Source organism: Plasmodium yoelii (genome assembly GCF_900002385.2).
Source record: "Plasmodium yoelii strain 17X genome assembly, chromosome: 14".
NCBI lineage: Eukaryota > Apicomplexa > Aconoidasida > Haemosporida > Plasmodiidae > Plasmodium > Plasmodium yoelii.
The window spans coordinates 192,397-214,648 of NC_036186.2; the positions used below are offsets into that span (position 1 = coordinate 192,397).

At 23.1% G+C, this 22,252-nt stretch overlaps 5 protein-coding genes across 5 annotated transcripts; 1 reads left to right on the forward strand and 4 right to left on the reverse strand.

Annotated features, from left to right (window-relative positions):
- Positions 1 to 520: 520 nt before the first annotated feature.
- PY17X_1402400 (early transcribed membrane protein 13) lies at positions 521 to 1,168 on the reverse strand (the record flags this gene model as incomplete). The annotated part of the gene is made up of 1 exon (XM_022957392.1): positions 521 to 1,168. The coding sequence occupies one exon, from the start codon at positions 1,166 to 1,168 to the stop codon at positions 521 to 523; it is 648 nt and encodes a 215-aa protein (XP_022812792.1).
- Positions 1,169 to 2,502: 1,334 nt separating this feature from the next.
- PY17X_1402500 (conserved protein, unknown function) lies at positions 2,503 to 3,919 on the reverse strand (the record flags this gene model as incomplete). Its single annotated transcript, XM_022957393.1, has 9 exons — positions 2,503 to 2,544; positions 2,704 to 2,749; positions 2,849 to 2,925; positions 3,017 to 3,079; positions 3,178 to 3,237; positions 3,336 to 3,364; positions 3,534 to 3,627; positions 3,752 to 3,756; positions 3,844 to 3,919. The coding sequence occupies 9 exons, from the start codon at positions 3,917 to 3,919 to the stop codon at positions 2,503 to 2,505; spliced, it is 492 nt and encodes a 163-aa protein (XP_022812793.1).
- Positions 3,920 to 4,976: 1,057 nt separating this feature from the next.
- PY17X_1402600 (conserved Plasmodium protein, unknown function) lies at positions 4,977 to 13,328 on the reverse strand (the record flags this gene model as incomplete). The annotated part of the gene is made up of 4 exons (XM_022957394.1): positions 4,977 to 8,229; positions 8,386 to 8,911; positions 9,137 to 11,231; positions 11,406 to 13,328. The coding sequence occupies 4 exons, from the start codon at positions 13,326 to 13,328 to the stop codon at positions 4,977 to 4,979; spliced, it is 7,797 nt and encodes a 2,598-aa protein (XP_022812794.1).
- A 1,913-nt stretch (positions 13,329 to 15,241) lies between these two features.
- On the reverse strand, positions 15,242 to 16,276 carry PY17X_1402700 (uncharacterized protein; the record flags this gene model as incomplete). Its single annotated transcript, XM_721461.1, has 1 exon — positions 15,242 to 16,276. The coding sequence occupies one exon, from the start codon at positions 16,274 to 16,276 to the stop codon at positions 15,242 to 15,244; it is 1,035 nt and encodes a 344-aa protein (XP_726554.1).
- Positions 16,277 to 17,217: 941 nt separating this feature from the next.
- Positions 17,218 to 22,234, forward strand: PY17X_1402800 (ATP-dependent RNA helicase DHR1, putative; the record flags this gene model as incomplete). Its single annotated transcript, XM_022957395.1, has 3 exons — positions 17,218 to 21,335; positions 21,585 to 22,010; positions 22,105 to 22,234. 3 exons carry the CDS (start codon positions 17,218 to 17,220, stop codon positions 22,232 to 22,234), a joined length of 4,674 nt encoding a protein of 1,557 aa, XP_022812795.1.
- Between the last annotated feature and the right edge of the window lie 18 nt (positions 22,235 to 22,252).

Consider the following 22,252-nt stretch of genomic DNA (forward strand, 5'->3'; position numbering starts at 1 on the left):
TTTTATTCTATTTTGGATAGCCATATGAATCATAAACACTTTTCCAGCCATTTGTTATATTCTTATATATGTTTGAATGCATGAAAATTGTTGCCAATATAACCATAAGTAATAATATGCATCCTTTTGTTCTGTCCTTTTTAACCTTATTCTTATAAAATATATAGTGATTGCAAAGTTGTTATTTTTCACTTATATATTACTAATTGTATTATTTATGTAATTATATTTATTTTTCGTGATCTCTTTATATCGTAAAAGATCTTAATATTGAATTATTTATATATAATGTTAAGTGCATAAAACAAAAATAAAATATATTGTTTTATATAACAATAAAATAGTACATTAAAAAAATTCCATGCGTTTTTTAATTTCACATATATTTATATTTTCTTTATTTTACAAATTATAATACAAAAAAAACTAATATACAATATAGTATATAGGCATCTATATACTATGCTATAAATGCAGTTACACAAACATATGCAAAATTATATATATTATAATTTTATATTCATTTTGGTTGATATTGTTCTTTAAGAAAATGCTCCACGCCTAAAACTGCGATATCTTCTTGGGCTCTTGAAATATTAACATCCTTATTTTCATCTAAAGTCTGGACAATTTTCCTTAAGTAATCATAATCCTTGATTAAATATTTCTGTTGTTCATTTGATAAATTGCTGAAATGGTGTTTAGCAGCTAGTTTCACATTATCCATAAATGTATTAAACCTTTTCAAAGGAACATCAATATCATTATTGTTTTCTTTTAATTTTCCTTTTATATTTACTTTATTTACTCCTAATGGTTCTTCATATTTTGTACTAGTGCTTGGTTTTTCACCATCAGGTTGTTTATATTCTGTTTGTTTATTAAAGGGGAAAAAATTAAAACCTTTATTCCAATCATGTCTTCCTTTATTATGAGATTTATACATATAATAAAGTACCCCAATAACACTTGCCACTAATCCTGATGATAACAAAGCAATTGCAACTGATTTCCTCTTCTTTTTTTTTTTTATAGCAGTATCAATGCTATCTAATGCCCCATCATCTATTTCTGAATAATAATCTGCATCCTCACAAAAGCAAGGGTTAAAAAAAAATGTAGTAATATATAACACATAAAAAACGAAAAAAACTTTGAGAGTGTTCATTTTATACACTTTCATATATTTTTTATTTGTCTAAGTAATAAAAAAAATTAAATTACTATAAAGATCAAATAATTATGTACAAATTTTTATCATTATTATTGTTAATATTATATTTTTTTTTTATGTGTCAACAAAAAATTATTAAGCAAAGAATAATCTTTGAGTCACAATGATAAATGTGATGCTATTATAAATAATATTTCCTGTCAATCATACTCTAAAATATTTATTAATATAAATTATGCATGTGAAAAATTGAGGCATTTTTATTTATAGGCTTACCAAATACGAATAATTGCATGCAACCACAAAATAAACAAAAATGATGTTGTTTATTAAATTCAAAGGGTGATTTTAAAATATATATTTAAGATTATATATTACAAAAAATGCCTTATAATATTAAATTAACAAATATATAATATATATAATTTATTATTTCCAATAAATTTATATTTTCAAATATTATAGATCAAATTATTTCATCTATGTTAATTATACAAATTAAATATACACATGTCCTTTTTTTTATAATCTACCATTTGTTTGCTAACATAGTCACTTAACACATTTAAATGTGTCACTTTTTTGTGGGCAAATATTATATCAAATATGGAATTATGGTAAAAATAATTTATTATGTTTATTTTTTAATTAAAAATATATTTATGTTAAATAAAACCATTGAAAAAAAAAAAAAAAAAAAACAAATAAAATACAAGAAAAATTATACTTAGAACTAAAGATAATAATATATATATTCTAATGAATGTGAACATGTCAATGTCAGATATTATGCTAACACCCTCTTTTAACTTTTGTAAATCGTTACTATACCATATTATTATATGTTTTTAAATATTGACCATATCGTTCAATATATTTTATCACTGAAATGGTTGTAATTATAGATATAGCCACTAAATCTGCACGTGTATAGCCAAACACATTTCATGTGAAACATTATAAAATATAATTATTTTATATTAATTCATAATATGCCTTATACCACAATATAATGATTCATTTTCCCAATGTATATTTTGTATGAAAAAATTAAATTTAATATTACCTTTAATTTATCATTTTTTTATTAATATGTTAAATTATATATAAAATATTTTATGGGTTAAGGAGAAAAGCAAATAAAATAGCCATGCATTTTTATGCTATTTAAATAATGCATATCAAGAGAATAGCCATGATTGTATAATTTATATATTTTTATAAAATAATGTTATACGTTTTAGTAATACAACATTATGTTGATCAATTAAATTTTTACTAAAAAAATTTTAACAATAAATTATCAAGTCCCCAAAATTTAAATCCAATTATAATTTCACTTTCTTTGATTTTGTAAAAAAAAACGATCCCTAACGAAAAAAAATTGTGTTTTATATGCACCATTTAATCATGGCATCTCTTTCTTCCATTATATATATACACATATATCCTATATTTTTATTTAAATAATTCTTTTTAAATAAATTATTTTCTCGCATTTTTTGAAAGAATTTTGTTTTTTTTCCTACTATTGTTATAATCATTAAACTTAAAATCAATCCTACAATAGAACACCTAAATCGGAAAAATGCGTGTTTTACAGTTATATGTATATCGAACCTTATAAAAACGATGCGAAAAAAATATAAATATACATATTATTTATATGTTTACCAAATTGTTGTTACTAGGGTGAACACAGTCCAAAACAAATGTGGTGCAATTTTTTGGCAAGCATTTGATTTATTAATCTATAAAATTTAGAGAAAAAAACAACCAACTAATTAATTATTCATATATATATATATAGTTTAACAAATATAAATTCTTAACACGTTATACCTGGATAGTCCCAAAATATGTCCATATAAAAAATATAAACATTAAAATAAACTCTGAAAATAGCTAAATATGCAAAAAAAAAATATTAAGAATAAGTTATACGTATCATATAAGCACCAATTTTTAATAAATATATTATTATAAAACTACAATATATTTACTCCTTTATCTTCCTTTAGAAAAGTTGGGATTCTTTTTATAAACGACATCAAGAAAAAACTCTTCAAAAATGTTATATATGTACATATATATTTGTTTATTTAGTTATTTCCTTTAAAATAAGGTTTATATATTTTATGTAATTCATATAAAATTTTACTAATATTATTGCTCCTATGATCCATGTGCCTATTTATAATATACACGATCAAAAAATATAAATTGTTTAGGTGGATATACTCGTTAAAGGAAAATATCGTATGTGAGCATATACATTTCGACGAAATTCCTTGGTCCATGTTTTAAACCCCTTTCTATTTTATGCATATTACTAAATTTGTGTATAACTATTTCTTACGTAAATATCCATCACAACTTATGTTTATGTCTAGTAGTAAATTTATTAACATTAGGATATCCACAAATATAACTATAATTCGTGTAAATAGTCCCTAATAAATTATAAAAATTGTCTTTTTATTTACTCATTTTAAGTGTATAAATATGCGCTTTGTTTAATCACTCCTAATAATGTACATGTAAAACATATTATTTGGAACAAAAATAATTCCATACCGCTCCTAAAAAATATAAATAAAAGGAAACATTATTTTTCTATGATATATGTGTATATGTATATATGTATATATATATATATAATGCATTACCTCCGAAAAAAATTGAATTTTCATTATTTGCCACTCCTTCTGATCTATCAAGCGCATTATTACTATTTTGTTCCATTTTGTACATACAAAATTAATAAGATAAAAGCAAAGTACATATATATCACTAAATAGGCATGTATATAACGAAAATATATGTAGATATCAAAAATTTACCATGTTGTATTAACAACATCAAACAAAAATTATTAATATTGTTTTAAACATATATTCTTTAAATTTTGTTTCAATACTACTATTATGCTTATTTTTATTTTATAAATTGGATATTCCTAAATATATATATCCATGTCTTTATATATGACGTGTATGCTTATATATATTATAACACATGTATATACAGATTTAGAAACAATTAATTAAAACGGTGAAATTACCTTACTATCGTAATTTAGTAAACATTCAATGCTATTTAATTTGAAGGTTTTCTATTCACTTTAACTTTCCTATTTTTTATAAATTATAATCATTTTTTTTTTAACTTTTAAATATTCAACATATAGTAGGATATTCTTACATTGTAAAAAAAAGATATATTTATGAATTTTTAGGAAATATGCCCTAAATAGGAATAATAATGCAAATGCATATATAATATAGCCTTAAATGGTACACAAAAATTATTTATGTTGATTATATTTTGAAATGTTCTAATATTAAATTTATAGTAAGCAAAAATGCATATGACGCATTAAACAATCGTATGGAATGACATATATTTAAATATTGTAGCGTTTTTTTTAATCATTAAAAATGTAACAAAAACAAGATGAAATGCAAAGGAATAGGAAAAACAATTTAAACAAAATGCATTTCATTTAAATTATACTTGAGCATAGTTATATGAAGCTATTTTATTAGCTAATATATGTGCATATGCTCACATGTTTAGTTTACACACCATTTTTTATCTATTTAATAAAACAAAAAATGACATGTGCTATTAACCAAACAATGATAAATATCACAAAAATATTCTCTTATAACCTCCTTTCTCCAATTGTCCAAAAATATCTTTATTCCTACCTTTACGCTCTTTCAATTTAAACGTAAACAATACTTGTTTATTTCGTGTATATAAACAAATATTTAAGCACATATATATATTATCCCAATTAATAGTGTTTTGTTTTTTTAAAAATCATGTTGTCTTCATCGAATTCATTAAAATCATCATTTGCTCTTCTTTTATTTCCATTTTTTCTTTCAAAATATAAATTATCCTTAATTAACTTATCGTTTTGTTGGTCCTTTTCATAATTTTGATTACCTATATATACTCTACTAAAACTGAATTCTCTTTCATTTTTATGATCCAATTTCATTTGTCTTTTATATTTATGTTTGCTTTTCATATCGTCATTTTCGTCATTACTTTTTTGGTGGGTTCCTTCTTTAGCATAATATCCATTATTTTTTTTGTTTTTCTTAATGCTATATTCCGAATTAGACGAATTAAATATTTCACTACTCGTATCGTTATTTATATCATTTTCATCGTTTTTCCAATTTTGATCATCTTTTGTCATGCTATCCATTTTTAAAAAAAAATTATTTATTATCTCTTCGATGTTTTCATCTTTGGTGCTTCTATCAAAGTTTAAATTCAAATCTACATAACAATTTCTTGCAATTGCGTTTTTTATTAAAGAATCCCATGTAGAGTTTTTTTGTAAATTTGTTTTATCCCCTATTATCCATAAAGAATCTTTTGCTCTTGTAAGGGCAACATTTAATCTTCTTTCATCTTTTAAAAATCCAATATTATTCCCACATTTTTGTATTGTTTTAAAGCTATTTTTGTTATTTGTAGAATTATTATTTGTCCACTTTATTTTATGTAAATCATCTGAATCTTCATCATCCAAATTTTTTGTATCGAAATATTTATTTTTCGTATTTTTATAAGTATTATTTTCATTGCTATTTTTTAAATATTCCATAGCTTGCAAGTATGATCGAACACATGAAAAAATTATAATATTTTTTTCTCTTCCTTGAAAGGCATCTACAGTTGACACTTCTGGATATTCATTATCTGGGAAATTATTTTCAAACAATTTTCTAATTAAATGCACTTGAGATTGGTATGGACAAATAATACCAATATCTTTGAGATTAAAATTAATGGATAATTTATAACACCGAGGTATTGGACTAGCATTATCTTTATTTTCCATCATATTTTGAATATGCACTATTAATCTAAATATAAAATAAGCTTCAGCATAGTTAATATATGATTTATGGTGTGTAATTGATTCAATACCTTGTATATTAATAAATTTATAACACCCTAATATATTTAAATAATGTAAATAAAACAATGGCTTATTCATTAAACTTTCATCATTTTTTATTAATCCATTATAAAAATATTTATTAGGAAAATAACATATTTCTGGTCTCATACGATATTGAACATTTAATAAAACACTTGGAATTTTGCATAATAATAGTCTTTCAAACAATGATCTACTATAACCATATCTTTTGCAATCTTCGGAAAATACAGTAGCTGGCAACTGCTTTGGATCTCCAACCATAATAATACTTTTTACTTTCAATCGAAATGGTATTAAACAACTTAATTCCACACATTGACAAGCTTCATCTATTATTAAATATTCAAATTCGATATTTTCTAAAATTGGTGATGCACTACCAGATAATGTACTAAATATAACATCGCTTTCTAAAACCATATTATCTTTATTAATATTTGAATAAAAAGCGCCAACTTCTTTATCTGCTTCAATTAGTATTTTTTTCCTTTCTTCAAAAGTATTATTTTCTGAATTTAATTTATCTAAACTCCATTCATAATGTGAATGTGATTCATTAAATAAATACAATAATTTTTCCAAATATTTTTCATCAACATTATTTATTATTTCTTCTGAAAAAAAATTATTTATATTTTCAACCTTTTCACATGATTCTTTATTATATTTTGTATCATTAACATCTACACAGTATTTTTTTGAACTATTATAGTTTAATTTGTCTCTTACTTCTTTCATTTTATTTAAGGTAAAATCAATTGCTTTAAGAGAAAAGGAAATAAATTGTTTTCGATTATTAAAATGATCTTCATAAGCATTTTGCTTTGTATTTTTCCTTTTATTAAATATGTAATCTAAAGAAATTGGTTGAATTTCTTTATCCGTCTTTTTTGATAACCCAATTCGAATGCATTTAGGTATGATAGTTTGTTTTTTAAAACATGGAATTTTATGATATTTATTATCGCGTCTTTTATCAGTAAACAATGTGCCGCTTTTTTTATTATACTTCTTATTTATGTAATTAACATTATCATCATCTAAAATATCACTGTCGTCACTATTATTGATACTGTTCTTTTTACCATTATTTTCCCTCACAAAATTTATTAAACCTTCATTCAAGATTCTTTTAGCAATTTCATCTATAGCAGAATTTGATGGAGAACACACCAAAATTTTCTTTTTATTATTTCCATTCCCTTCATTATTGTAAGCCGTCTCCTTTGTGTTTACTTGTTTTCCATTTTTTAGAATACTATTATTCTCATTCATTAATGCATATAATGCAGATATAATACCAATGACGGTTTTGGTTTTCCCAGTTCCTGGGGGACCTTGTATTAGAGAAATGCTATTTTTATTTAAAAAAACTAATTTAACAGCATCAATTTGTGATTCATTTAACATATTACAACGTTTCATATTCTGCAATATGAACTTTTCATAATTATTTAAATTTTCTTTCTTTTCACTAATCATTTTATCTTTATTTTGATTAACACTTTTATATCCATGTTTTTTTTCAGATGTATCCTTATTATTACCTTCTACAGGATTCAAAATTGTATTGAATAAAGGTGAACTTTTACTTCCGTACACACTTTGAAATTCTCTTATATTTGTTATTAAGCTACAAATAAAATATGCATAATATTTATTATATGTTATACAATTTAAATTTAATCGATTTTTTCCCTTTTCGGTTTTCAAAGGAAAATTGTCTTCGTTTATTAATTTTATGTCATAAATATTTTCTGTCTTGTTAGAAGCAACATCTACTAATCCAAGAATATGCTTTTGCGATTTCATAATTTCTTTTAATTCATCATATCTAATATTTTCATTATCATCATTTCGTAAACTATCATTCCCATCTTCATATGGAATTAAAACTATTAGATCCATTGGTTTCAAATTCTCAAGACTTGTCTTATTTTCATTAGATGCCGAAATATTCCATATTAACCAATATGGCGTTTTTTTTTTTCCTATAACATTAATAACAAATTTGCATGTCTCTCCAACCATCTTGTTTAATATGCAACATCTGGACTCCTCCAAGACCATCGGTCTAAAAAATCTAAAAATAAAAACAAAAAGCAGAATATGTGTATAGTTATATATATATAAACAACTTATATGACACATTTATTCACTATATCTTGATTATTGTCTCGCCCCATAACAATAATTTATTTTCTTTCTTTCTTTATTTATTTATTTATATTAAATATACTTGTAATATTCGTCCTCATTTCTAAAACGGGTAGGAATTTCTTCATTAATGCAATTTTTGTATTTATCCAAATTTTCTAAATCGTAAAAGTCCCATTCTAGAAACTCTTGCAACATAATATAGTATTTATTAATAGTATTTTCTATTTCCATTCTTTTTTCTCTCATCTCTTTAAAGTATTGATGCTTATTTATTTCTGAATTTTTTTCATTCAATACGATAGCTCTTTTCTGTGTTTTTAATGAAGCATTTTTTTCTAATATTTTTTTCGCTTTTTCCAATGCTTCTTCTTTTTTTAACACACTCGAAGCAGTATCTTCCCTTCTTCCAGTTGATTTCTCTATATTTTCTTTTGCTACTCCTTTATTTTTTAAAATCTTATTGTTGCAAGTTAAATTGGATTTAATACCCGATCTTGATTTATCCTGCTCATAATTTAGAAAAGCATTCTCCTTAATATCATTTTTTTTGGAATTAGAAACATGTGCGCGTTCATCTGTTCGTGGTAAATCACTAACTTCTTTATCTAACAAATATGGAAGAAAACATATATCTATATATCGCTATATACATTTGCGCATAAACATAAAAATAAACAAATATGTTTGAATACATTAATGAAAAATACATTTCCTTGCAATAGTAAATTTTGTGCAGTAAACATTCTTTAAAAGACTTATTTACAGTGTTACATTTTAATAATTTCACTATTATTTTATTTAGCTTTCCCTTTTTTGAATATTTAACTTACTTATTTTCGATGGATCGCTTTTTTCTTCCAATTTACTCCTCAATGATAAATCATTGTCTTGAATTTGATTCAACAAAATTTCTTTAGTTTTATTAAAAATATTTTTGTATTCCCACAAAGCCAGTATTTCATGAGTACACTGTGGAAGTTTCAAACTCTTTAATTTTAATTTATATTGTATAATATTATTTAAACAACTTTCATAATTATTTGACGCTTTCATTTTTATCAAATATATTAATGATTCTAAAATGGTTTTAATAATTTCCTTTTGCTTAAATAAAAGAAATATATTCGTTTCATTGTCAGTTATTAAACACATATTTGATTCAATAAATTGAAAAAAACTTAATATTTGGCAACTTAAAAAAGATAACTTTTTGAAAAATAAATCTGGTAAAATATTATTTAAAGAATAGTACTTTTCCTCCTTTGCAATTTTTTTTATAAATAACATCCATGTGGAATAAAATTTTAAAAATAGTAAAAGTGCATCTCTTACATAAACATTTATTCCACACGTCTTTATTTTTATAGCAAAATCTTTTATTTTAACACTATAAAAAATGTATATAATAATTTTCCAAATGTTATCAATTATTAAATTAATAATTTTTAATAAAATATGATCACATTTATTTCTGTCCATATATTTACTCAAACATTTTATTGTAACATTTAAATAAAACCATGCTTTCGAATTTACTAATATAAAACTATCTAATATGTTTAATTTTTCACTTGCACTATTATCTATAAAATCCTTTTTTTTTAAAAACAATATCATGGTGTTAGTAAAATTTAATATAGATAACAAAAATAGCACCAAATATGTTTTACACTTAAACAAGTCTATTATATAACACTTTAATATATAATCATAAGGGCCAATAATTAAATTATATCTTTTTTCTTCATTTTCCATATCTTTAATAATTATAAGTGGCAATGTTAAAATTTTACTTTTATTCTTTGATCTATTCATTTTATATTCATCTTTCATAATATATTTAATAATCAAATCGAATGCTTTTATTATATTTTTTTTCGTTTTCTTATTTGTATTACTTACACATAAAAAAAAGAAGCTATTTATATATTTGTAGATCATTTTATCATGTTCTTTGTTTTTCATTATCCGTATATTTCTATATTTTTCACATTTTTTTATTAATTTTTGCAGATTATCAAGCTTATTATTTTTAGTCATATTGTCTATATTTTGTTTATTATCATCTTTATTGCTGCAACTAGTAATAGTGATTACATTTGTTTCCCCATTAGAGATGTTGGTATTGCTGCCAATGTTACCTCCAAGATTAACGTCCTTTGTATTTTGGGGTTTTTCTTCAAGTTCAATATTATATATTTTATTATAAAAATACAAAATATTGATGTCTTTGGTTTCTTTTGTATCATCATCACTACTATAACATATCTCCTCGTCATATATCTCTTCATTTAAATGACTCAAATTAATTAAATCGTCATATATAGATGATAAACTACTTTCAACATTTTTAATTGTATTAAAAACATGTGTAAGAAAAGATATAGCTGAATGAACTTTTGCTTTATATATACCATTTGAAATTAAATGACATAAATATATGGTTTGCGGCAAAAAAAATAACATTAATTTCTTATTCTTTTCTTTTTTTAATTCGTTCATAAACATTTCAATAACGCTATAAACATTCATAAATAAATCTTTATATTTTTCAATTGGTAATACTTGTTCAACTCTATTTATCACAATATTTATTATTTTTATAAATAAAACGAAAAAATGCTCAAATATATGCCTCAATTCTATTAAATTAAAATCGTCGTCACAAATATGTACCAGGTATTTTATTAGTTCATTGTTTTTATCACTAAATATTATATTTGTTACCTTATTTGAATATGTGTTATCTTTTATATTAGCCTTAAATATGTGTAATAATAAATTGTTTACCAAAAGTTTTTCTTCATTTTTTTGTAATATGTCGTTGGAAAATTCTATACTCACTAAGGAATCAAAAATCTCAAAAATAATATTTTTTTCCAACGAATCACGGATACTTGAATCAGATAAAATAATAGACAACGCCTAATATAAATGAAATATAAGCATGTGTGTATAGAAATATGAAAATATAACACATGTGTATTAACTTATTAAATACAAATAAATACGCATATACATATAATATGCATCAACGAAAAAACTCATGACCATACATATTATTCTCATTCTCATAGTATATATAATGAATGCACGAACCTTTATTGAAAAAAGACGAACATAATAATCCTTGCTATAAATAAGAGGGGAAAGGGAATGTATAGCAATATTCTCAAAAATCACACAATTCTCTTTTAATTTTTTTTTATACAATTTTTTTGTATATTCATCCACTTCAAAAGAATGAATATATGATTTTTTATTCATATCAAGGATATTATAAATAATGTTTAAGCAAGCATAAGTAGACGCCAATTCAAAATATTTATTTTTTATATTTGCATTTTTTGCAATATATGATTTAAAATTGTTCAAAAAATACAAAACTTTGAATGACAAATTTAGTAAATTATTAATGATTTCCATATGATCTTGAAATAGAACCCATATGAAATACTTATTACTTTCATTGTTAACAATAAATTTATCTAAGTAAAAACTTTTGGCACTTTCTTCATCTAATACATATGTCGTATTCTTATTACCTTCATTTTTCAATATAGTTGACGACGTTTTTATTTTAGTGCTACTATTATTGTTGCTGCTCCTGCTGTTTTCGCCATTATCAATAATTTGTGTATTTTTTTTTTTTATGTGAAATAATAAATATATTCCACATAATAAGCATTGCATATATTTAAATATATCATAATCCCTAATATTATTTTTTAAAAAATTATCCTCTTTTTTTGGTTTATTCGAATAATTAGTTTCCTCAGACAAATTGCTGTTAAGCATTTTAATAATACAACCATCTGACAATTTTATCCAATATAAAAATATGGAAGATATCAGTTTTTTAGTTGCATCGTTATAAAAAAATTTTTCATCATTTATATATGTGTTATGAATAATTTTAAAAATAATTAATTGTATAAAATTATCTGAGTATCTTAATGAATTTAACATTAAGGAATAAAGGATTATCTTTTCCTTCAAAACCTTCTTGATTCCATCTTCCACCGAAACGTGTTTTAACAGAAGAAATATATGCGAATAAATGTAAGGAAATATGTTTACATTTTTTTTTTCATTTTTAATAGTTGTTCCTTCCTCTACTTTTTTATCATTACCATTATATCCCAAATTATCAGAAACTATCCAAACATCTTCTTTATTCTTTTCATTTTTACTACACCCATCCTTATTATATAACACTTCATTAATTTCTATTAACAATTTCTTATTGGCTTCAAATTCTTTATATAAAATATCACAGAAAAAATATAATGATTCGTCGTCTGCATACTTTTTTATAATATTATATATTTTTTTATCATCTAAATTTAAAAAGTTTTCAATAAATAATTTCATATTTTCCTTATTTATTTTATTTATATCTAATTGATAATCATTATCTACTTGAAATATTTTCGACCCATTTAACATTAGTTCTAATATAATTGAATATACTTTATTACTATTTATAGGACAAACTATTTTATTAATAACTCGATAAAAATTTATTTTAAATAATTCTTTTTTTAATATATTTATTAAATTTTCATCGTTTTTTATAACTGAAAAAACATTCTCTATAAATTTCTTTTGAAGAACATAATATACCATTAAGCATTTTTGACAATTCTCTATATTTTCAAGAATTATATTTTTTAATTTATTTAACTTTTCATAATAATTTAATTTATTTTTTTTGATATTTTCTTTAATATCTTCCAATCTATTTTTTTTATTATAAGCGTCATCATCAAGAATGGAAACGAGAAATTCATGTTCTTCACCAATTACATTTGTGTAAAAAAAATAAACAATATCTTCATAGGCATTCTTGCATATTATATGATTAATATCAATATTGGATTCTTTTGTTTTTTCGAAAAATGATTCAATAGAACTTTTATACAAATCACTAACATCCACTCTTTTAATGCATCCTTTTAATAACTCAAAAAATTTACTGTTCTTGACGCTTTTTGATTTTCTATCTCCATTATTATCCATTTAAACACGCACTTTATATCGATATATTTTACTCTATATATGTTTCCCTATGTTTTAATGGATGAAATAATCATAAATTATGTTTTTTTTGACAAATGTGTTATATGTTTTATGAAGATTAAATATATACACACACACACAACGCATGCTTATAATATTTATGTCAAGCATGAATAATTAATTCTTTAAAGACAAATGAACATTTGTGAAATTTATGTTGCATTCATATTTTTACAAAACATCTTTATCTAATGATGGCATTTGTCAATATTGTGGACAAATGTATTTGTTTACTGTATACGGAATTACAAAAAAAATTATTTAAATACTTTAAAAATTGAAAATATTTTACTTATCTGTAATATTCATACCTTTATATGGGTTAATTTTGTTTAATTAAAGACATTATACGTCCCAAATAAAAATACAGACTTTCATTATTCGGTACGTATTTACACCTTTATTAGTGTCTACGTAATTGCATTTCATTTATCATCTGATTCTTCTGTTTTCCCTATATTTTATATATGTATGTATATATATCGAGAATATTTAATAAATAAAAAAAAATACCAAAAATAATTTAAAGAAATTAATATAACTATTTGTATTATTCAATCTATATCATTCGCAAAAGGCAGCACGCGCTCCTATGACATCTAATAATGTCATTTCTCTTTTATTTAATATATGAATAGTGTTTATTTTTTTCCATTTCTATTTTATTTATTTTTTATATATGCATCATTAAATTTTTTTTAGTGTGAATGAATTGAATCAATTATACTGTTTATTAGTAGTAGTGTTATAGCTGTTTCCATTTTTCTTGATTATATATATATATATATATATATATATATATATATATATATATATATATATTTATTTAACTATTTATATTATATAAAAATAGCAAAACATTTTAGTATATATTTAAAAACACTTTATTTATTTTTATAGCTAATTATCATAAAACACCACATAAGCATATTCATATAATGCGTAATACATATAAGCACATTTACATTCCATATAGCTTCTTATGATCACTTTAAGCAATAATTTTTTTTTAATAATATTTCTTTCAATGTATTTTTCGAAATCAACAAATATTCTTACGTTATGTATATAATTAATATATACATTTACATATACATAAATTTATTATAAATCGAGTTTTATTTTATTTTTCCATTTTTTGTAAGCTATTAATTACCGTTATATTACATCATTATAAAAATGCGTACACTTTATAATCTCACACTATACATTCAATTATATTTTAAAATATCTAGGAACACATTTCTTTAAGTTTAAATAAATGCGAGTTTATTTTTTTTTCAATGTCATTTTGGTTATAAGAAATTATTCATTCACTAACAAAAAAAAAAGACTGCTATATATTCTTTTTATAATTGCCACATGTGAGAAAATTAAAAATATTTTCATGATACTTCACGCATGCATACATCTATGTCCCATAAAAAAAAAAAGAATCAAATACATTAATAATAAATATATATAAAAAAAGTATGCGAATATATTGATAATCAACTATTGCAAAACAAAAAAGTAAAACTTGATGAAACTCTTTTAAACCATAGCTCCTCATGTTTATTTCGCATGTCCCTCTGTTTTATTTTATATAAAAATTTCATCGTTTTTTTCCTTCAAATTTATTTATAATATATAAAATTTTATAAATTAAAAAGTTTAAACTTTCATTAAAATTAATCATGAATAAAAGTAAAAGAAAAAAAGTATTTTAGAAATGTCAGGAAATGCCAATGTAGCAATTCACATCGTTAAAAAAATAACCATAAAAAAAATAAACGAATAAACATATTAATTCATATAAAAAATACATTAATGAACAAATAGATTGATATGTATGTGATTTTAGAACACACACATTAATTTATTTCTATTGTAATGTTCAAATTTTCTGCTATGTAATCTAGTCCAACCAAACAACTTTCGGCAACAACCCTGCAGCTATCCTTTGCATAATTTTTTAAAGTGTTTATAATAACATCTTGTGCATCCTTATATTCTTGTGAATTTAAATTTAAACTTCCTAAAGAGCCCAATGCTAAAGCAGCTTCATGCCTAACCATTTCATGCTCTTTGTCATTTTTCAAAGATGATAATAAATATTTTAAAGAATTTAAACGTAATGCTTGACCTAGTACGAATGCAACCTCATGCCTAAAAATGGCTGATTTTTTGTCTCTTAATAAAGCTTCCCCTAAAGCATTTATAGAATCTTCTGATTCCATGTCTCTCAATTTAAATAATGCTTCATATCGTGATTTTAAAGGAATATTATCATTATTTAAATCCTCAATTAATTTACCAAAGTTATCATTACTATTTAATGTAAATACAATTGGATCAATTGTATTAAATTTTTTAGAAACAAATTCTTCACTTCTTTTTTCTTTTATTGCATCCTTTATAATATTTTTATTAGAACATGAACAAACTGTGTATTTATTTTTTTCAATTAATGAACTTAAAGCTAATTCGCAAGTTTCTCTAACTTCGATTTGTTCATCGTTTATAAATCTTTGTATAACTTCTATATTTGAATCACTGCCAATTGCAGCTAACCCTTCAGCAGCTTCATGTCTAACCATTAAATTTTCTTCTTTATCACTTAACAATTTAATTAAAAGATCATTAGATTTTTCATTACCTATTTGCCCTATTACATATGCAATTTCATGCCTTAATAAAACGCTATCATTATTTTCTAAAGCATAAGTAAGAACATTTAATACTTCATCTACATCATCTTTATATATTTCTCGGCACTCATATAATGCTCTCATTTGTTTTTCTATAAATTCATTTTTAACATCTATTAAATATTTCCTTATAAAATTTTTATTTGTGCTATCTTCATATTTTATTACTCGAGGTCCTTCTATTTTATTTTCAGTCATTTTTTGTTAATATTTTTACTATTTCAATTTTATATTTAAGGTATATGTACAACCCGTTATTCTATGATTGGCAAAATAATTTGATATACAATCCCAAATGAGGTCTGTACAAATATATATATTACAAATAATTTCCAATTAATATCTACTAATCTTCAATATTTAAATACATTTCAATAATTTTTTATATTTTCTTATGGAATAAAACCTATATCATTAAATATCAAAACGTGTATGTTATCGTCTTACCCTCAGTTGATATATATTTTAATTTTTATGGTTATATAAATCTTACATTTGTGTGCCTTGTTATGTAATCATTTATTCGTTTATTGGTTTATTCACCTATTTATTCAGTTATTTATCAATATATTAAATTTCATTGAAACATCTTTTTAGAGTCGCCATATATACAATATTTTATGAAACTAATTGTTTTCCTTATAAATATCAAACACGAAGAAATAAAAAATATCCTTTATAATATTAAATATATACTTAAAATTTTTTTATAAATATATATTAAGAAAAATATAAAAATATTTCATATTATATATATATTTATGGCAACAAAATAAAAAAAATATATATTTTTTTTTGCGCGTCAACTTTTTATATCACCACAAAATCAAATAGGCTTATTAAACATAATTATTTTTATTTTTACTCCTATATTCGCATTCGCATTTATTTTTGTACTATATCCGTTGCATTTAATTGTTATATTTCAATCTATATTCCATGTATTTTTTTTATTATAGTGATGTTTTGTGTTGACTAGATAATTTTATCATTTTTTTCGTATATTAAAAACTACATTTTTTCTAACAATTGTATTTAATACCTCCTTTTTTATTATAAAAATGCTACATAATTAGTTATAATTGCTTTTTGTGCATTACAATATTTTTGTCCATTTTAATATAAAAAAAAGGAGAAAAATGGAACATGAAAACTGTGAATCAGATAGTAATTATATAAATAAAGCAGAAAACTTTGAAAACACCGAACTGGAAACGGATGTATTATCACAAAATAAGGAATTAACAAGAAAAGAACGAAAAAGGTTAGAATATGAAGAACGAAATAGAAAAAAAAAAGAAAAACAAATAAAGAAAATAAAAAAAATAATTACTAAATGTAATATAAAATCTTTGGATGGTTTGAAAAACAATGCATTAATTAATAACAAAGATTTATCCCAGATTTGTGAAAATAACGATCAACCAACTTCAATTACAAAAACAGAACATACTAAGCAAAAACTTAACAATGACACAGATGAATATGCAGAAACCCTAAACAGAGAACAAAATGTTAACAATAAGAATAACAGTAAATCAAAAGGACAAGATAATATAAGTGGTCTTTGTTTGAATAACCAGTTACAATCTCTAGGTATATTATCGAAAAAACAAATAATGAAAACATTAAAAAATAAACTTAAAAAAAACAAGGAATCAGAGAAAAAATTGCTTTTTAAAAAAATAGAGCAATTTAACTTAAATAATAAGGGTCATAACATTATGACACACACCAATGTTAACAATAAAAGCGAAAAAAAGCAAGAAAACTTAGATAAATTGTTCAAGGCATATGAAGAAATGAATATCGATTTACCAAACAATCTAAAAATCGCAAAAAATAAATTGGAAGCGCGAAAGAAAAGGCTTTTAAAATGTATAAATAAAAAAGAATTAGAATCTATAGTTGAACAAGAAGAAAACAATCCCCCAAAAAAATCAAAAGTGATAAAACAATTTAATCATAAAGAACGAAATGACCAAAGTGAAGGAAATAAAACTAACGATTTAGCAAGCGAAAATAGTGATGAAAATTTAGAAGATGATTATGCAGAAATATTTAAAGATGATAGTGTTACACGTTCTATCAACTTTTACAATGGAGGAGAAAATGTACTATATCAAAATGGCAATGATCAAAAAGAAATGCAAAGTATTGAAATTAAAGAATATGAACGAATAGATGAAGGAAATGACGATGTAAATGAAAAAGATAAAATTCAAGAAAGAAAAATCCTTTACGAACGTGTAAACATAAATAGAAATGAACATATAGAAAAACTTAGGTCATCATTACCTGTTGTAGGTTATGAACAAGAAATAATTGAAGCCATACTAAATCATGATGTTGTTTTTATAAGCGGAGATACAGGATGTGGAAAGTCAACACAAGTTCCACAATTTGCATATGAATATGGTTTTTCCACTAATAATTATTTAATTGGCATAACAGAACCGAGAAAAATTGCTGTTAAAAGTATTTCAAATCGATTAAACGAAGAATTAAATATTAAAGATGTTGCTGGATATCAAGTTAGATTTGAAAAATCAAATTTTTTAAAAAATAGTAAAATTAAAGTTATGACTGAAGGAATATTGTTAAAAGAAATTATGAGTGATTTTGTTTTATCAAAATATAGTATAATAATATTAGATGAAGCACATGAACGAAGTATAAATATGGATTTAATTTTAGGGTTTTTATCTATAATATGTAAAATTAGAAAAGAAAAATATTTTTCATATAAATCAGATATTATTCCCCTAAAAGTTATAATAATGTCTGCTACCATTACTGATAATAATCTTTTTGAAAATAAAATATTCACAGATTACACTTCAATTAATATACCAACTGATAAAGTCCCAGTTGTAGATCATTTTCTTTCATATACCCCAAAAAATTATGTTGAAGAAGCTAAAAAAAAAATTATACAAATTCATAAAAAACTTCCCCCAGGTAGTATATTAGTTTTCTTAACAAGTCAGGAAGAAATTTATCAATTATATAACTCTCTCAATAAATTAAAAATGACTAAAGAAATTATAGAAAATACAACTTTTTCTGAAAACAGTAAAAAACATATAGAAAGTGATTCAGATGAAAATCTACAGATATTCGATTTACCCGAAGAAAAAAATACTGAAAATGAGCGAATAAGCTTTTTCGTTAAAGATCAAGATGAAAATAAAGAAAAAACAATTATATTCGATGCGTCAGATGATGAAGATAGTGACAGTGAGGAAGATGGGGTAAATAGTAAAGTTGATGAAAATGAGAACGATGCTGAAAACGATGCTGAAAACGATGCTGAAAACTATGCTGAAAACAATTTCGAATCGAAAGAAACTTCGCAAAATGAAGAAATCAGCTTTAATTCTTCTGAACAAATATCAAAAAATCAAAATTCGTCCAAAATTCCAAGTGGCAATGATACAAATGCATGTGTATATACGGAAAAAGAAATAAGTAGTGAACACAACGAAATTGAAACCTTCGAAAAAGAAGCTTGCTCATTTGATGAAAATATCCCCCCAAACAGTCATTTTGATAGCGATCAAAAAACAGATGGGAAAATTGAAAACGACCAAAATAATGAACTTTCAAATGATGCTGATAATGCTGATGATACTGATCAGAACGATCAAAATAATAATGACAAAAAAAACGTGAAAAATTCATATAAGGAAAACAACAGTGAAAAATCTAAAAAAGAATCAACAATATGGAAAGGAAGTGATGGATCAGGTAAACTTACAGTCTATAAACTATATTCGAATTTACCTATAAAAAAACAAATGCAATTATTTAATAACCCTAAGGATAACGAACGAGTATGTATTTTAAGTACAAATATTGCAGAAACATCTCTCACTTTACCAAACATTCGGTATGTTATTGACTCTGGAAAAGAAAAAAAAAAAATATATTCAACAGTCAACGATTATTCTTATTATGTTATTGATAACATAAGCAAAAGTTCAGCACTTCAAAGAAAAGGACGAGCTGGTCGAGTATTACATTTATTGAAAAATAATAAAAAAAATAAGAAGAAAATAGAAATGGAAAAGGGGCATGTATATAAATTATATTCGTCAAATTATTATAATTATTTTTTTAAAAATAATACTGATGTCCCAATTTTAAATTACCCTCTTGATTCATTGATTTTATATTTATTAAGCTTTAAAATTGAAAATGTTGAAAAGTTTCCATTTATTAATAAACCAGATAATTCCAAATTTCAAGAGGCTCGAAAAAGATTGATATATTTCAATTGTATATATTTTGGCTATAAAGATGTTGAATTTCTTTTTAAAAATCTAAGTGATAAAATAGCTTCAAAACAAGGAATTCAAAATCATGTAAATATGTTTAATCCACAAAATAAAAAAGGAATTACACTTGTAGGAAATTTTATTTTATCTTCACCAATCAGTATTAGATATGCTAAAATTTTAACCGATGTTTGTTTAAAATCCTTATCAATAAAAAACACTAGTACAATTCCGCTAGCTTGTCTTTTAGTCTCTTGCTTGTATCTTGAATCAATTTTTTCATATGATTATAAACTTAGTTTAAAATATAAAAACAGCGAAAAAAAAAAAAAAAAAAAACAAACAAATAATAGCCAAACAAATGGAAACGATGATAATAATAATTCTGCCAATGGAAGCATTAGCCAATCAAATAATATTTTAATGAACTTAATTTTAAAAAAGAACAATGACCAAGAGGATCAATCTGATGATTCAGATTCTTACGACTATAGTTCCCATGAAGATAATAATTCATCATATCAAAATTCGAATAATGACGAAAAAAATATAAGCATGATTGAAGAATATAAGTCCAATTTTAGTAATGATATTGATTTTTATTTAAACTTATGTATCTCTTTTTATTTTTCAAAAGAAAGAGATCAATTTTGTTATAATATGAAATTAGATAAAAAAAAAATGGATGAACTACTTAAACTTTCAAATCATTTAATGAAAATAATTAATTTTAAACTTAATCATAATATTACTTTTGATATGTTGGAAACAAATATATCACCAGTATCAAAAAAAATTATTTACTATGCAATTTTTCAAGGGTTCATAGATCATTTGGCAATACGTTCTGACTTAATACACAATGAGCATACAAGAAACTTGCAAATAAAAAATTATAACAATAAAAAAGCATATTTTACTCAAAATATGAACACTCCTATATATATTAATTCGAATTCCGCCTTATATAAAAATAGGTAAGAATATTTAATCTACATTGAGTCTTTTTATAATGTTTTCATAAGATCCGCGGTGTTAAATAATAAAATATATTTATTCTATTATAAAAAAAAAATTAATAAAAAATGAATAAAAAATTAATAAAAAATTTAATAGCATTTTGCATTCATACCGTTTTTTGGGTAAATTCCAATACACTTCCTACCTTGTTTATTTACACATTGTGCATATTCTATAAATTTTTTCTTCTATCCCCTTATATTTAGGCCATACCCACATTATATATTATACAATTATATTATGAAGAATAGAAATTCATATCTCATGTTTGATTGCTTAAATATTAGCGATTCAGACTTGGGGAAAATAACAAATGTTTGTATTTACATTAATGGATATGAACAAATCCCACCACCTACTTATAATATGGAAAAGGATAAAATTATTGTTTGCGCAAGACCTATATATTTGCCCGCTTCTCATTATTTATCTATAATAACAAAAGAATTAAATGAAAATGATATTGCCTTTTATAATTATATTGCCTTATTTATATTGGATGGGTCAATGTTTCCAAAAATGCTCAAGTTCCAAAGATTTTATTCACATACTGCAAGTAACATTATTAATTGCAGTACACAAAATATTAAGAGGTTTATAGCGGAATTAAAAAATAACAAAATTAATAATAGGTAAGGACCATATATTATCTTTACACTAGTTCATGCGCATATATTTATGTCCCTTATGAACGTACCTATATAACATATTCATTTTTTTTTTCAGGGCGAGCATAATATCCAAATGGAAAGAAGAAAATAGTTTTTTAAAACAAGAATTTATGTTATTGATTGCAAATAAAATTACCAAATACGATGAAAAACTTATTAATAATTCGTGGCCGCCTATAGACTGAAGAGCAATGTTATTATCA